Source organism: Conger conger, chromosome 1, assembly GCF_963514075.1.
Source record: "Conger conger chromosome 1, fConCon1.1, whole genome shotgun sequence".
NCBI classification, from domain to species: Eukaryota; Metazoa; Chordata; class Actinopteri; order Anguilliformes; family Congridae; genus Conger; species Conger conger.
In genome coordinates this window covers 8,396,414-8,413,913 of record NC_083760.1, presented here as the reverse complement: position 1 = coordinate 8,413,913, position 17,500 = coordinate 8,396,414, and the positions used below count along the sequence as shown (strand labels likewise).

The window sequence follows — 17,500 nt, the reverse complement described above, 5'->3', positions numbered from 1 at the left end:
TGCCTGAATTAGTCATCCTCAAGGGTCACAAAATCAGATAATGGATTTCACCCAAATGAGTGGTTCCTGTTTCTAAGTCAGGGCTGCTCAACCCTGTCCTGTCCTGTAGGTCTTCATTCAAACCTATTTTGTCTCATCAAATGATGAGCTAAAGAAGATCTGTAGCTGTTGAATGAAGTGCTCTGTTAGGGTTGGAGTGAAAACAAACAGGGCTGTAGATCTACAGGAAGAGGTGCGGGCAGCCTCGCCTAATTAATCACTGCTTACTTTGAGCAAGTTAATGACTTTATGTGTTCAAAAAGAGTCCTTTAGACACATTACAGATTTGAACCCTAATTTCAGGTTGTGAACCCCGATCCCTGATAATATGGGCCGAGATTTCTCACTCTGCAGACCCCCCAGCTGAGCTGTGCAGTCTCTCTGCAGACCCCCAGTCTCTCTGCAGACCCCCAGCTGAGCTGTGCAGACACTCTGCAGACCCCCAGTCTCTCTGCAGACCCCCAAGCTGAGCGGCGCAGTCTCTCTGCAGACCCCCAGCTGAGCTGTGCAGACACTCTGCAGACCCCCAGCTGGGCTGTGAAGTTACTCTGCAGTCCCCCAGCTGAGCTGTGGAGTCACTGCACCGGAGGACAGCTCAGTATCCAACACTCCCACTAACTACACAGCACAGAGCCACCCTCCATCCCCGTTACCGAACTTCATTTAGCCAGCGTACAGCGAGATCCCCGGACAGACGGCTCCACCTGAGAGTGCCTGTTGCCTGGAAGTGATGACGCGTCAGAAGCAGTGATGTAACTCTGCAGTAACAGGGCCGGAGCCTGACCGCTAGCACACCCCTGCCCCCCCCCCCCTCCAGAGCCCAGACCGCACGCGTTTCTCACGGCAGAGAGTTTCATTCCTTATTCACAGACAGAAAATGCAGATGGAAAATAAGCTACGCAGAATAGCCGTAGACTGAAGGCACCATTGACCACACTGATAGAATGCTGTCAATTCACTGCACTCACGCTGTTGAAAGTGGAAATTTAATTTAAAACAAAGAGAAACAGCCCTCAGGAGAAATCGTTGACATTGCAGATCATTTTCTGCGGCCTGGTGTTTTTCTATTGTTTTTTTGTTTTTTTGTTGTTGCTGTTTTCGTTTTATGGGTTATGGCACATGTTTCTGAGGTGTGATTTCTGTGTGTGAGTCGCTTCCTGTTTCTTGAGCACACTGTGACACAGGATGAGAGAACTCTTCAGGCGGCAGGAAACTTTTTACCTGGATCGGGTGTCGGGTTGCGATGGCAACCGTGCGATAGCAACCAAACCATTAATTTATTTAATTATTGATTTACTTATTTTCACATTTTGTTTTTATCCTCCATTCTGTTTTTTCTGTTTTCCCCCACGTATGTATGCATGCACACATACACACACACACACAAACACATACAAAAGTAAGCACGCAATGCACATAAACACACACAAACACACACATACACACATACGTATGCATGCAGACACACACACTCACACACGTACATATTCATGCAGACCCACACACACACACACACACACACACACACACACATGTACATACGCATGCATGCACACACAAACACACACACACGCACACACAAACCACACACGCAAACACACACACACGCACAAAACACACTCACTCACTCACTCACACACACACACACACACGCTCTTAACTTCAGGGGAGAGAGCGGTGTTATAAATCACTGCGTTTCCTCTGTGTTTAATCACACTGCCATTTCCAGCAGAGCGCCTTCCCATTAAATTCATCTCCGCCAATGCAAACAGCCCATGATGAAAAAACTGAAACCGGTTCACACCGACCGCAATCCGTTCACAATCCACCGCAAGTCATGGGCCTACGTCCAGGTCTGAGACAAATCTCGGCCTGTACAGAGAACAGTCAAGGCATTCAGAGTCCTCCTCATTGTGCTGGACTCTTTACTGTAGGGCAGGGGTGTCAAACTCCAGTCCGGGAGGGCCGCAGTGTCTGCTGCTTTTTCACGTGTTTCAGCACAAGAGTTTAATTTAAGTCATTGATCGACTGAGGAGTCCGCGGCCGATTGAAAGGAAAACACAACACACCTCCAGGACTGGAGTTCGACAACCCCAGGCCCTAAGCAAACGATTCAGTATTTAGATGGTGGACCAGGGGACCAACTGTCGCGCACTGAAAACTATCTTTTTTAAACGTCCGTTAGCTTCTGTTGTTTCTGAGAACCACACAGCCTCTGGGCCTTCTTGCACCCACGTGGGACCGGATCATCAGCGCTGCCTCGGCTGTTAGCCTCTGACTTAGCCGCTGACCCCCCATCTCAGAGACACCCGCAGACAGCAGAACTCCCGAGCCTCCTGAGACCCAGGAGAAAAAAGGTTTTGACAATACAATACTTCTTGGATGACAAAAACATGCCGCAGTGAAAATATGTTCTGTAAATATGCACTACTGTGGCAGAAGTCTTAGGCACCCTAGACTTTATTATATATATGTTTATTCTTATTATTTGTGTGTGGTGTCTGTGTTAGTATAACAGAACACATTGGAGATTTCCAAATATTCATTTCCAAAAGATTTAATTTTACAGAGACATTTGTGAATTTAAATTTAAAAAAGTAACATATTACTGTAAGCAATTGACTAGTTTTTACACAAAACTTGATCAAGCTGTCTGAGATCAGAAGCAAGGAGCCACCAAAGTCTGCAGAAGAACTGTGGCAAGTTCTCCAACATGCTTGAACAACCTCCCTGCTGATTGTCTTATAGAACTGCAGGACAGCGTTGGTTATCTCAGAGAAGTGATGCAGTTTTAACGCCGAAGGGTGGTCAAAAAAATATTGATTTAATTAAGTTTTTTAACTATTCTGCCAAGTCACTAAAATGTAGTGTAAAATGTATAGTACGTTTATTTCATTTAATTATTTTTGAAAGAATCTTAAGTGGACAGAATGTTATACAGGTGCCTAAGACTTTTGTACAGTACTGTACACTCAATACAAAAGGGCAAACTGTAGCGTAGTGGTTAAGGTAAATGACTGGGACACGCAAGGTTCGTGGTTCTAATCCCGGTGTAGCCACAATAAGATCCGCACAGCCGTTGGGCCCTTGAGCAAGGCCCTTAACCCTGCATTGCTCCAGGGGAGGATTGTCTCCTGCTTAGTCTAATCAACTGTACGTCGCTCTGGATAAGAGCGTCAGCCAAATGCCTGTAATGTAATGTAATGTATATTAGGTATCTTTTAGACTTTTGTTTGACTGGTTTTCTGCTGCTGTAGCTTGTTCTGTAGCCTAAAGCACTTCAGTTAGGAACATTCTAATCACATATTCATGATCTTACAGCTTAGAGGCGTAAACGTGGTAGCAGACTTTGGACAGCCTCAAAGCCCTGGTTATGCGGTACACTGGAGAGCAGTAAAGCACAGTGGAAACTGGGGACCATGCCAGTCCCTGCTGGTTCTCAGTAAGTAAGTAAGGATCATACGGAGTGTGCATTGTGTGCTTCCACAAAAGAAAGATTGGCAGTAGCTTCCAAGGCATTCCCAAGTTCGGCAGTCCCTGAGGTGGGTTGTTGACGCCGTAGTGCGTTTTCACAGTTTTCAGTTCAAGTTTCCGTTTTTTGAAACACAACAATCCCTTCCTCAGCTCCTGAGTCTGGTATCCGTAGCTAGCCACACTGCGCACAGTGCACCGTGGAGGAAACCAGGACCAGAATGAGCCACTGCCGCACAGCATGGGTCCTACGCTGAAGCAATCCCATGAGTCATCTGTGACACCTACAGCTTCTGATCAGCAACTTACCCATGATGCAAAGCAGAGCTTCGGTTCCGCAACCGTTTCTAGAACCCCAGCAGATGCCGCTACCCGCTAGAATTCACACGCACCGTGTTCCGGGGACAGTTAAATAAGGACAGGAAGCTTGAGTCATGAATTTTCTCCACCAATCACAGGGGACATTGGTCGTAACACGTTGAACAAAGCCACAGTAATTAGCTTGATTCATAGTTATTGAACTACATTCATCAAAAAAGTTTAGCCAGAAAGTATCCACCAATCACCTTGCTATGTTTTATCCTAACAAGTCCCTGTGATTGGTGGAGCTGCTCACTGGCCGTATCCCCTGCCTTAATCATCTCTGCAGTTGGCAATCCCTTCTGGAAAAGGCACATTATCAGCAACGTGACCCACAAACCTTTGCTGTTTCATCACATCTCCCTGGCACATTCCATGATTCCACAGAAGAGAATGTCTGTATGGACCGCATTGTCATTTCAGCATGAGCACAGTGAAACGCATTCTCGCAGCGCGCTGAGATTTTCGGCCATGACGCGTTACCGCAGGCAGCAGTCCCTCCGTGGCGGCTGCAGGCTTCAAGACTCAGGTCCCTGAACCAAGTCCATCCAAACTGTAGAGGCATTGTCTCACCACACCCACTCTCTGTCACACTGTCCCATTGGTCAGAGTGCCAAGGTCAAGGGTCAACGGACCTTCTCCCACTGGAAAGATCAAAGTGTGTGTGTTTGTGTGTATGTGTGCATGTTAGTGTGTGTGTGTCTGTGTTTGTGTGTGTGTGTGTGTGTGTGCGTGTGTGAGGGTATGTATGTGTGTGTGTGTGTGTGTGTGTGTGTATGTTTCTGTGTGAGTGTGTGTGTGTGTGTGTGTGTGTGTGTGTGGGTGTGTGTGTGTATGTGTGTATGTGTGTATGTGTGTGTGTGTATGTATCTGTGTGTGTGTGAGTATGTGTTTGTGTGTATGTGTGCATGTTAGTGTGTGTGTGTCTGTGTTTGTGTGTGTGTGTGTGTGTGTGTGCGTGCGTGTGTGAGTGTGTGTATGTGCGTGTGTGTGTGTGCGTGTGTGTGTGTGTGTGTGTATGTTTCTGTGTGTGTGTGAGTGTGTGTGTATTTTCTGGGTGCGTGTGTGTGTGTGTGTGTGTGTGTGTGTAGTTTCTGCGTGTGTGTGTGTGTGTGTGTGTGCGTGTGTGTGTGTGTGTGTGTGTGTGTGTTCGTGTGTGTGTGTGTGTGTGGGTGTATGTGAGTGTGTGTATGCGTGTGTCCTGTATCTTTATCTGAGTCAGTGGATTCTCTGGTTCTGGTTGAGTGGAGTCAGGCACAGGGTGTTCAGATCACTCTCATCTGCCAGACCAGTGCCTGCTATTTATTTATTCCTTTGTCCTTCGTTCTGCTTCTACCTCTCTCTATATCCGAGTCCCTCTCACACCCTCTCCTTCCCTCTCTCTCTCCTCCTCCTCTTCCTCTTTTTCACCAACTCTCTCCTGCTCTCTCTCTCTCTCGTGTGGCTCGTCAGCCATCATTTCTCTGTATATCTGAGGCTAAACGCACACAGAACACACAGAATTAGTCAAGCGAGAAGCAAAGGCAGGATAAATCAGAAGTAAAAACTGTTAAAAAAAACATTAAATTGACGCATGCTTTTAACAGATGGGATACATTTTACAGCTTGACCAATTACAAAATGAAAGATTTTCTTTTTCATTTTCTCTTAGTCTACCCTTGTTTTTCTCCACTCCTGCACGCAGAACAAGACGAGCATCAAGAGCCGTTTTGTACCGAACACAAAGATCGTCCTGTTCCTTTCAGCAGCCTACAAAGCACACGGGCACTCCTCCGGATCATCCATCGCTCCCTCCCCGCCTCTCTCCCCCCTCGCTCTCTACCTCTCCCCTCCTCTCTCTCACTCCCCTCCCTCCCTCCCTCTATCTCTCTCTCTCTCCACCCTCCTCTCTCCCCCCTCTCCCTCTCTCTCCCTCTCTCTCCCCACCCTGCCCCTCTCTCCCTCTCCCCTCTCCCTCCCTCTCTCTCCTCTCCCTCTCTCTCCCCCTCCCTCCCTCTCATCCCTCTATCTCTCTCCTCTCTCCCTCTCCCTCTCCCTCTCCCTCTCTCCCTCTCCCTCCCTCTCTCTCCCCTCTCCCTCTCCCCCCCTCCCTCCCTCTCTCCCTCTATCTCTCTCCTCTCTCTCTCCCTCCCCCTCTCTCCATCTCTCTCCTCCCTCCCTCTCCCTCCCCCTCTCTCCCCCCTTCCTCCCTCCCTCCCTCCCTCTATCTCTCTCCTCCCTCTCCCTCCCCCTCTCTCCCTCTCTCCCTCTCTCCCCCATCCCTCCCCCTCTCCCTCTATCTCTCTCCTCTCCCTCTCCTCTCTCCCTCCCTCTCCCTCTCCCCCCTCCCTCCCTCCCTCTCTCCCCCCTCCCTCCCTCTCTCCCTCTCCCTCCCTCTCTCTCCCCTCTCCCTCTCCCCCCCTCCCTCCCTCTCTCCCTCTATCTCTCTCCTCTCTCTCTCCCTCCCCCTCTCTCCATCTCTCTCCTCCCTCCCTCTCCCTCCCCCTCTCTCCCCCCTTCCTCCCTCCCTCCCTCCCTCTATCTCTCTCCTCCCTCTCCCTCCCCCTCTCTCTCTCTCTCCCTCTCTCCCCCATCCCTCCCCCTCTCCCTCTATCTCTCTCCCTCTCCCTCTCCTCTCTCCCTCCTCTCCCTCTCCCCCCTCCCTCCCTCCCTCTCTCCCTCCCTCTCTCCTCTCTCTCTCCCTCTCCCTCCCTCCCTCTCTCCCTCCCTCCCTCCCCTCCTTCCCCCTCTCCCTCTCTCCCTCCCTCCTCCTCGGCGGGGGTAAAGGGGGAGCGATGTTATGCAGCGGCTCTAATTACTGCAGCTCCGGAGCCAAAGTCACCCAAGGAGCGCGCTCAGTAGCGCGGCGGAGAGGCCCGGACAAGCGTCAGCCGTCACTAACGGTTACGCTCAGGGCCCCTGTCAGCCCTTCCTGTTTGCTCTCCGCGCAAATTACCCTTTCCCCGGGGGGGTCACTAGGGTAACGAAATACAGCAACGGGGGTCCATTACACAATCCCATAGGGCCCTTTAAAATCACCCCCCTCCCCCCCCCCCCGTGAGAGACCCCACCTCCCACACACTCTAGCAGCCCCGAGAGACTCGCCTTTAATGTGGCTGAAACAGCCTCTGTGCTGATATTCATCCTCACTGCTCCCCCACCCCCTCTCTCCTCACTCCTTCCACAAAATGCCCCCCCTCCAAAAAATATACCCAGTGAGTTTCATTCCAGCGACCCCCTACCCCCCCCGCCCCCCCCCACTTCCACTGCTGCCTCCCCGTTCCCCCTCCACTTCTGAATGAACCCCACACCTTTCCTTCATTAATTACTGTTGTTAATCGCTGTCCTGTTCCCCTACTAAATTACAGGCATCGGAGCAATTCACTCCCGCTAAATTACACCCACAGCGGAGAGGCGTGACCCTGCTGGTAACTGCTTGTTTGCGTCTCGCTCAGCCTGATGAAAACACATGTTCTACATACGACACCGCAGTCTGACTCCGCACTCCTGCTGCCTGCCGGTGTTCACAGCACAGAACGCTAGCAAACCGTCCCACAGAGACCACGGTTTTTCTTGCTTTCTTTCTGTCTTTCTTTGTGTGTTGTGTTTTGTAATTTTGTGCAGTGATTTGGTTCCTGGATGGGACAGGCAGTGGGATCAGGTGAGTTAGGTGTTCAGTGTTAATGTTGAATTGTGCGCAGAGTTGAGGAAGTATCAGGATGGGCGGGGCACCCGAGGGACCCAGTGTATGGGCCCCTGAGGGGGCTCCCCAAAGGCCCGGTTGAGGCCCCTGACCCGGCCCCTGGCTCGAAGGGACAGTGTGACAGTGGAGAGCAGCAGCGTTTGGGGCCACGGGGGCGCGCCCACTGCCCGGCGTGTCTGACACACACACTCAGGTTCGATTCTCCCACTTCACACACCTCCCTCTCCAAGAGTATCTACCACCACCAACGCCCCCGTCCCCACCCCCCAATCCACTCCACCCCACTCCACCCCGACCCTCCCTATGCTCCCCACTCTGACCGTCCACCTCGGTCCAGGGCAGAGGAACCCCGTTCCGGAAGAGCCGAATCCGTTTCTGGATTTCATTTCTGCCACTTTCAATTGGCAAATCATAGCTGTACGTGCTATTCTTTTCCCATTTTCAACTGATTAACCCCTCAGGTTTGGGCTGTCATGTATAGGCTTATCAAAAAACACCTTAACATGACAGATTATGCTCACAACGTGGCTAATTAATTAAGGGCAGAATCTATATGAAATCCAGAAGCGGATACGGTCTTCGGGAGCAGGGAGTCCCCTCCCCCCACCGCAGGCCCTCAGAAGCAGCGGATCGAGGCCGAGACCGGGATACTCCTGGAGAGCTCGGGGCTCGGTTTTTAAAGAAAAACGGCTCTTTTCTGGGAAGTGGCGGGAATCGCAGAACTCTGACTTACACTGCACGTCTACGCGGATGGACTTGATGGCAGCGACCCCCACCCCGTTCTCGGCCTTGCAGTAGTACCGGCCGCCCTGCACCCTCTGGATGCGCTCGATACGCAGCGTCACGTTGAACACCGACGTCTCCTGGAACTTCTCCGAGGCGCTGCCCGCCGTCTTCGTCCACCGCACCTGAGAGAGGAGGAGGAGGAGGAGCAAACGCCGTCAGTCACCACCGCATGGAGAATAACCTCTTATTCCGCTGACGCTTTTATCCAAAGCGACTTACAGTTCATTAGACTAAGCAGGGGATAATTACCCCTGGAGCAATGTGGGGTGCAGGGCCTTGCTCAAGGGCCCAACGGCCATGCAGATCTTATTGTAACTACACAAGGGCATGAACCACTAAACTTCCAGGTCCCAGTCATGTAACTTAACCCTGAGGCTACAGGCTGCGTCGCACACAACTTCTCTGGAAAACAGGAAACTAACACTGAAAACAGGAAACAGGAAACTGAAAATGTTTCGGCACAGGAACAGCAAGTCTGATGGACCCCAGAGGAAGGGGCCATGTGTGGGGCTTGTTACGTACACATACAGGGCGGCCTGTAGCCTCGTGGCTAAGGTACACGACTGGGACCCGCAGGGTTGGCGGTTCAAGCCCCAGTGTAGCCACAATATGATCCGCACAGCTGCTGGGCCCTTGAGCAAGGCCATTACCTTGCTTAGTCTAATCAACTGTAAGTCACTTTGGATAAAAGTGTCAGCTAAACAACAAATTATTCTGATTTCCTCCCACAACTGCTGCACAGTGTTGGGAAGACACGCACTTCCTAACGTCGCTGATCTTCCGTAAAACCGGACCGCCGGCGGTCCTCCTTGCGAGTGGCGGTATCGCGGCTCTCGTACGCCGCTCGCCGATCGCCTCGGAGCGCAGCGGCTTCCCGCGGCAAACGGCCGTTAATGAAGCCTCGTTAACCCGCGGGCAATTAACCCTCCGCTCGTCACCGGCCGGCCGGCCACGCCCGGGGCGTCGTGGAGGGAGCGCCCGCCCCGTTACGACGGGACGTATATGTCCGGGATTATCGGATTACCCGGGTTTCTGTAAATGACACTTTATTTATTCAGGTTTGTTTGTCGGCGGATTTGGAAACAGCTGCCTCTCATTGATCGCGACGGGTCGCGGCAGAATTAAGTGCAGCTTGTCAATTGTTAGCGACTCCCTCCAGAGAGGACGGGGGGTGGGGGTGGAGTGGGGGGGAGGTGCCTCCTGCATACAGATGAAGCCACGGCGATCGCAGGCACGGTTACAGCCCCCCGTCCCCGTCCCCCGTCCCCCGTCCCCTGTCCCCATATGCACAGCCACGGGGCCCGCTATAGGACAGGGGAGGGGAGGACGACCTGGGGGTTCCTGAGAGGATAAGGCAAAGTCAACCTCAGCACCACGACCTCAAACAGACCACGACCTGGAGGAATCCAATCAAAACCTTGGCACTGAGGACCAATCAAATACTTGGCGTGCGGTGCCGGTGGAGCTGCTATGGTTAATAATGCGACGGTGAACCTTAGTGACCTTGTTTTGCGTCACGTGACGGGGCATGGAAGAGGAGCATTATGGGTGTTGGAGTTCTAGAGTGCTGGAGGCACTGGTGTCTGTTACCACATAGTAACCTGTACTGTGATGTGTAAAGTAGTGGGGTAAAGTAGTCATAGACAACGTTGACAGTACAGAAAAAGATGAAAAGGTGAGAGTTCTGCCTTTGGAGGTTCGGACCAAACTGCAGTGTCTTAATGAGAAAGAATAGAGCAGAGAGACAGAGATGAAAAGAAAGAGGGACAGATAGAGTGAGAGAGAAAAAAAGGAGACAGATAGAGGAAGAGAAAGAGTTTATGCTTCCATCCAGCCTTTTCCCTCTCTCCGTCTCAAAAGAGGCCGCTGCTAAGCACGTCGTTTAAAATGTGCGTCTGCACCCGACCAAGCCAACAGCGGCCGATTCGGCGCTGGACTGTCTGTACAGGCGGCAAAGGAAATGCAAAAGACTATTGATTCGGTCTGAACACAGGCTTTCTCCGTGTGTCCCGTGGAGAGGAGAGTTCTCCTTCGCGAGGAGCTCATACACCACGTCCCTCATTGCGCAGCTTCACTTCCGAGGAAGGTGATCTTTATTAGCCGAGGCACGGAGGACACATAAAAGACAGGAAAAGGACACAGGGGCTTCAAATATTGATAACGGGGCTGTGAGAGTACACCGAGAGGTCAATTAATGTCTGGAACGGGACCGCGCTGTAGGCCTCACAGTTCCTGCTCAAGGGGATGTACACATAAGTGCAGTTCCTCTCCGCTTGCCGCAGGTAAGGCGAAACCTTTCCGACACGACTCCCCCGGAGCGGCGCGAGAGGGCGCGTTCGCCGGAACGTTCCGCGTAGCCCCGCGCGATAGCGCCGGGCCCTCCTCGCGTTTCATTTAACGCAAGAAATCCTTCAGAGCGACGCTGCGTAACGTTCGCTTATCCGCGGCCGGGACCGTTCAGGGCGCATCGACCGAGAGAGGAGGAGGAGGAGGTGAGCCCTGGCTGCCGCGCGTTTGCCATGGACCGCTGCCATCGCCGACGAGACCCCCAAGGACAAAACCCCGAGCAAACAACCTGAGCGTGAGGACACGCTCGCTGCACCGCGGGTGAAAAACAGCTCAAAAACAAAATGAGCGCCGTGTTAGCCACGACCGGCGCAGCATCTGTTTAACGCAGGCGGGCGCAGTGCCAGCCGCGTGGCAGAGAGGCTCACACACCGACCGGCCCTGTGCAGAGTGCAGGGCACATATGTCAGCGCACGCGATTCCGTACAGCTGGATGACCTGGAGCTCACAGCTGTGCGGCGGATTCAGAACAAGATGTCTGTCTGTGTGTGTGTGTGTGTGTGTGTGTGTGTGAGAGAGTGTTTGTGTGTGTCTGTGTGAGTGTGAATGTGTGAATGTATGTGTGTGTGAGAGAGAAAGTGAGAGGGAGAGAGAGTGTGTGTGTGTGTGTGTGTGAATGTGTGTGTGTGTGTGTGTGAATGTGTGAATGTATGTGTGTGTGAGAGAGAAAGAGAGAGGGAGAGAGTGTGTGTGTGTGTGTGTGAGTGTGTGTGTGTGTGAATGTGTGAATGTATGTGTGTGTCAGAGAGTGTTTGTGTGTGTCTGTGTGTGTGTGAATGTGTGAATGTATGTGTGTGTGAGAGTGTTTGTGTGTGTCTGTGTGTGTGTAAATGTGTGAATGTATGTGTGTGTGAGAGAGTGTTTGTGTGTGTCTGTGTGAGTGTGAATGTGTGAATGTATGTGTGTGTGAGAGAGAAAGAGAGAGGGAGAGAGAGTGTGTGTGTGTTCATAAGTGTGTCTGTTTACTGGACCATTGAAACTCCCATACTGAGACTCTATCACTTAGGGACAGCATTGACAGGTCTAGGCACTGAATAAAACACGAGTCGGTCGGCCTATGGGTGAAGAGCATCGCTTGCTGCCATATTTATGTGCATGCCCTGGGGTACAGCAGTGCATTGACCCTGAGACCCTTTCTACCATATCCACTTCTCCATCAGCTCCCCAAAGAAGGCAGCTTCAGGGGACTAGGCCCGATACGGAAACACCCTGCCCTCAGGCAGGAATTTCAACAGAAAGACGCGCTCTTCCTCACCGGGATTGGTCAGCCCGGCACTTAAATTCGGCCATCGCCCATTTCCCAGACCCACCAGCGACTCACCCATCCATGGAGGCCCTGGATGGAGCACACATTTCCAAGCACTCACTCCCCTGCTGAGCAAAACAGCGCAAGCTAGGTTTTGAAACAGCTGGTCGCTGGTTGACCAGTTCAGACCAGCTCCATGCTCATCATTTCAAGCAGGTCATAGTTGGATTTTACAGCAGGGTAAAAGTTTATTTCTAATTTGGGTCCCGACATTAAAGTTTATGAAGCAGTGTCTTAGACACTTCATGAAAATGGGACTAACCAGTGCATCTACAACAGGTAAACGGTTTGGCATTTATATAGCACCTTATCCAAAGCGCTGTACAATTGATGCTTCTCATTCACATACTCACATTACATTAATTGCATTTCGCAGACGCTCTTATCCAGAGCAACGTACAGCTGATTAGACTCAGCAGGAGACAATCCTCCCCTGGCCCAATGGCTGTGCGGATCTTATTGTGGCTATCACTGGGGATCGAACCACCGACCTTGCGGGTCCCAGTCATGTGCCTTAACCACTACGCTACAGGCTTACATCAATGGCAACTGGCATGTAAGGCACCAACCAGCTCATCAGTATTTGGGGGAGAGGTGTCTTGCTCAGGGACACTTTGACACACCCAGGGCGGGGGATCGAACCGGCAACCCTCCGACCGCCAGACGACCGCTCTCACCGCCTGAGCCACCTGAGCCAATGCCGCCCCGATTATGTTCGATCAGTCAGCCGTTCAGGTACAGTGCCACCGTCACACGCAGCTCACCCTCAACTGCGGCTTCCTTTGGCTGTATCAAACGAACGAAAGCTCAGTTTGCCCACCGAAGCGGTGGAAAATAAACCCAGTTAAATACTCATTGTGTGAGAGTACTTAGAGCGCGGGGCAGAGTCTCATGTGCACAGTCACTCAGCTGGGGTGCTCGGTACACAGACGGAGGTGGAGAAAGATCTTAATAAACGCCGGGGAGATTACGAGCGGCGCTGTGTTCACATAATCATTCTCCCGCATTTCAAACATTCACTCATAAAATCCCATGTTAAGCTAAAATAAACTTAGTGTGGCAATAACCATTTTCATTATCTGTCCCCAGGAAGGGGGGAAAAAACGTCCCTCCGAGATTAAAGTGAAGAAGACAGGCATTAAGCAATAAATGTCTCCTTATGGATGCTGACTTGAATCGGTGTCGTTCAGCTCCAGGTAATTTATGGCGGCAGTTAGCGGAAGGAGGGAAGAGTAAAAGCCTCTTCTGGAACAGCTCCAGGTCTGCTCTCCACCGGAGGAATGACAAGTGGGGCCCAGGTAAGACAGGGATGGGGCCGTGATGAGTTAGCTGGGGTTGACTTAGTTGGGGATGAGTTATGTTCGATCGGTCAGCCATTTTGAGTAAGTGTAATTTTAAGAGCGATTTTTGCAGTGGTAAATCTGAGACTATTTTTTTTGGGAGTGAGTTATGTTGAAAGGCTCAGTCCTTTGAGGAAGGGTGATTTTACAATGTCAATCAGTCAAGAGTTAGTTTGCAGTTAGTCGCTTGGAGGCTTTTGGTGAGGGTGAGTTTGCATTGGGTCAGCCTTGTTTGGAATAAACAACAGTCTGTTCCAGGAGGCATAAATTTAGGATGTCTAAGGGGGAGTTGGCAATGAGACAGTTCGGGATTTGATTGTTGGGGGAAGAGTTTTACGGGATGAGTGTGCCTTTTCTAAGCGTAAACTAAGAAGGAAATTATGGGTGAATTTGCGATGAGTAAGCCAGGCATTAGTAACAGAACATTGGATTGGTCACTCCGCTCAGGGGAAGTGTGAACTCAATCAGTTTCCTGGACGTATACACAAGGCACCGCCGCATCTTCTGCACAAGAAAGTCGAAACGATTACATAAGATGGACGCCGGACAATAAGGCTCAATACGGCCGGCTCGGCGACAGCCGAGACCCGGATCATTTTCCGGAGCATAAGACGAGGGGTGACTTTTCAAAAAATTATACGCAGCGGTAGAAAATGAAATCACGACGGTAAGAGGAGCCGAGGGTGATGTCACGGCCGATCAGGTGACCCGCGGGCCGCTGAGCCAACAGAATCGGACCCGCCCGAACCCCGCGGGTGACCCGGGGGGGGGGGGGGGGAAAGGGGAGAAGTGTAAAGTGGTGTACACGGGTCCGATTACACGCTCCAGAAAGCGCCCGGACCCCCGTGTCCCTGAAGTACACATTTCCATCAGGTCTGGACTACAATTCCCAGGAGTCCCGTGACGCCTACGGTATTCCCAGAAGCGCCTCTCCATAGGGTCAGAGGCATTCTGGGTATGGCTGTTAAGCTTGGATAAATCAGGTTCTGAATTTCAAATAAAGCATGAATAAAGCATTGTTTCATCTGGCAGATTAGAGGGAATAAGAGAACAAATTAATCAACTTCGTACAAAAAGGCTGGCCCTGCTCTTTTATGCCTTTTTTTCCAGTCCAGTAGATTTTCCGGGCTGGCTGAGCTACGGGGATGTTCTCGCTGCAGAGAGGGGTCTGCGCTCCCGTGGAGATGCAGGGGCAGTGTCTGTCCGTCTGTGGGCCACGGCTGTCAGGCAGGGGGCACGCTGTGCTTCAGAGGGGAGGCCTGCTGGTTTCGGTGTTACCAGGGGTGGCAGGCAGAGGATGGAGCACTGAGAGCTTTCTCTCTCCGTCCCTCGCTCTCCCTTTCCCTCTCTCTCCCTCTCCGCCTCTGTCTCTCTCTCTTTGTGGGGGTTGATGGCTTTCTGTGCCTTGCGCCTGTTGTTGTAGCGTTACAATAAAAGTGTGTTAAAACTCTCTCTGTGTCTCTCTCTCACTCTATCTCTCTCTCTCTCCCTCTCTGTCCTTCTGCCTCTCCCCATACACACCAATCCATACACGTTCCCTCCCATTCTCCCTCAGCAACTCACAAAATGTATCAATAACATGGACCTGTTGGAAGCAGTTAGGCACCGTACGCACTCCGGTCGACTTCTCCCGACACAGAGGTACTGAAAACACTCAGTTCTGAAAGCTCTCTGGGCCTAACCCCCCCTCTGCCCCCCACACCGCCCCCCGCCCCGCCCACCCTGCGTGTCAGAGCAGGGGTCAAACGGCTGACCTTGTTTGTGTCTCGGGCTGGTGCAGTCAGTGTTTCTCCGAGTCTCACCGGCATCTGATCTTCCTCACTTTCAGACCACTATCGATCCTCTTCGACTCACCCCTCAAGGACAGAGAAATCTGACCTGACCCCACCCTCCCCCACTTTCGTCCCCCGTCCTCTCTCCCTCCTCCCTTCCCTCTGCTTTTTCTTCAAAACAACCACAACGCCCGCCCCCCCTCCCTACCCCACCCCACCCTCTACCTCCCTCACTCTCTCTCTCCCTCTCTGCATCAACCATACAGTCCAGCGCAAACCCCCGCCTCTCCCCCCAAAACCCCACAAGCCTCAAGGTTACAGTGACCAGGCCCATGAATTAATAATCGGCTGGAAAAAGATCGGTTTCAGAAAAGCCATTTAGCATCCTATTGTATTACTGAGAGAGTGCGCGGCAGACGGCAGCAATTTGATAGGAATGCTATAGGATGCAGTAATTCAACTCATCGCGCTGAAGTTAACTAAAGCACTGCGCCCCACGGCTCCTCCGTGCAATGTTAGAATCCTTCACACTGACCTTACCGCGCTCCGGTCCCTTAACCCTTTCGCTTTCTCTTTCTCTTTTCCATCTACACTCGGCTTTTTTTCGGTTTTGTTTCCCCGATAGCGTCTTTCGGTGGCAGGTCACAACGGTGACCTTCTCCAGGAAGGAGTTCTAGAAGGTTCTGGCACTTTGAAATTTTCTTCGAAAACAGCGATCGACGCCATTCTGTTTCTCCACACGCATTGCCTCCATGAAAGCGCCCCCGCTCAAACGCTCAAGTTCTAGAAGGTTCCTCAACATGTTCTTTTCTTAATAACGACTATCTACACTCTAAACTTTTTTTGTTTTGTTTCCCTGATAGCATCTTTCAGTGGCAGGTCACAACGGTGAACTTGTAGAAGGTTTTTTCTATTCTTTAAAAACAGCTATCTACGCCGTCATGTTACTCCATGTGCATTCCTCCATAAAAGCGCTCACTCAAACGCTGATGGTCTAGAAGGTTCCTCAACATGTTCTTTTCTTAATAAAAACTTAATCTACACTATCCTGTTTTCAGACCGGTTAATTGTTTTTCCAAACAGTCCCTTCCCCGATCGTGTGTTATAGGTGGCAGGTCGTGACAGTGCACTTCTCCGGGAGAGGCACGTGCGCACGACGCCCACGTTCTAGAAGGTTCCGGCACCGTTTATTTATTCCCCCATGTCGTTCTGCCGCATCTCCCACCACGCCGTGAACACTGACCGCCGTCGCCGAACGCTGACCGCGACTCCGCCAGGGCGGCGGGAAATGAGAAAACGAGACCGGGCCATGGAGAAACATCTGAGCGAGCGACACGTTCTGCGTCTTTACACGGACGGCGTCCCCCACACTCGACACACCAGCGGACGCACGGGATTACAGGGGCACGGCGGATTTGTCACGGCTCTTTGGAGACGGTCAGGGGGTAAATACACAGAAAGAGAGAGGCTCAGAGGTGAGGGGTGTGGGGTGTGGGGTGTAGGGGGCGGGGGGGGGCTCGTTTTCGTCAGGGTGTCTCCGTGTCCTACGTTCCCCGCAGTCAGGCTGCCTGATCTTCAGTGTCATACACTTCGGAAATACACCACTCTTAATTTACCAAAAACGGGGGATCGATGTATAAAAAGGGCAGTAATTTCTACGCATATCACTCGATATTGATTTACATACCCTCAAATTAAAGCTGACAGCCTGTATTTTAACCTCATTGTTTTGTTTAAAAATCACTGCGCTGGAGTACCGAGCCAGAACGAACAAAAATTGGGTCACTGTCCCAATAGTTTTGCACTTAACTGTATAAGCAAACACACCTCACCTCCCACACATAAAAATATAATAAACCCATGGAAGTTCTCCCATGCTTCTAAACTGGCACACCTGTGCTACCCCGTAATGAAACGGTATTACTCAACACACACACACCTCACCACCCACACAGCAAAACAGACACATTTTAGTACAAGCAATTTACCAGAAAAATAAAAATAAAAAAATGGCTGCCAAACAAAATCAATCACTTGGCTTGCAAAGCCCCATAAAAAGGTGCGATGGTGCCGTTAAGTGGAATCGAGTATACCGTTTGAATGTACAAAGATGCTAAGTAGCTCAAAGAGATGGGCTCTTGAACAGTAGGCTACAAGCCATCGGCTTCCTGTTTCAGGCTGTGCCAAATGAGTACTGAAGCTCTGTTTATCCCAGAGTACATCTCTATATCATAGTACATCTCTATATCACAGTACACTTCTGCCTACATCTCTACATCACACTACACCTCTGCCTACATCTCTATATCACACTACACCTCTGCCTACATCTCTACATCACACTACACCTCTGCCTCCATCTCTATATCACAGTACACCTCTGCCTACATCTCTATAT

At 51.2% G+C, this 17,500-nt stretch overlaps 1 protein-coding gene across 1 annotated transcript in view; it reads right to left on the bottom strand.

Moving 5' to 3' along the window:
- Nucleotides 1–17,500, bottom strand: part of LOC133140095 (MAM domain-containing glycosylphosphatidylinositol anchor protein 1) — a 194,338-nt gene that overhangs the window by 115,366 nt on the left and 61,472 nt on the right. The window contains exon 4 of the mRNA XM_061259662.1: nt 8,286–8,460. Within this exon, the coding sequence (XP_061115646.1) occupies nt 8,286–8,460 (175 nt within the window). The remainder of the gene's footprint in view (nt 1–8,285; nt 8,461–17,500) is intronic.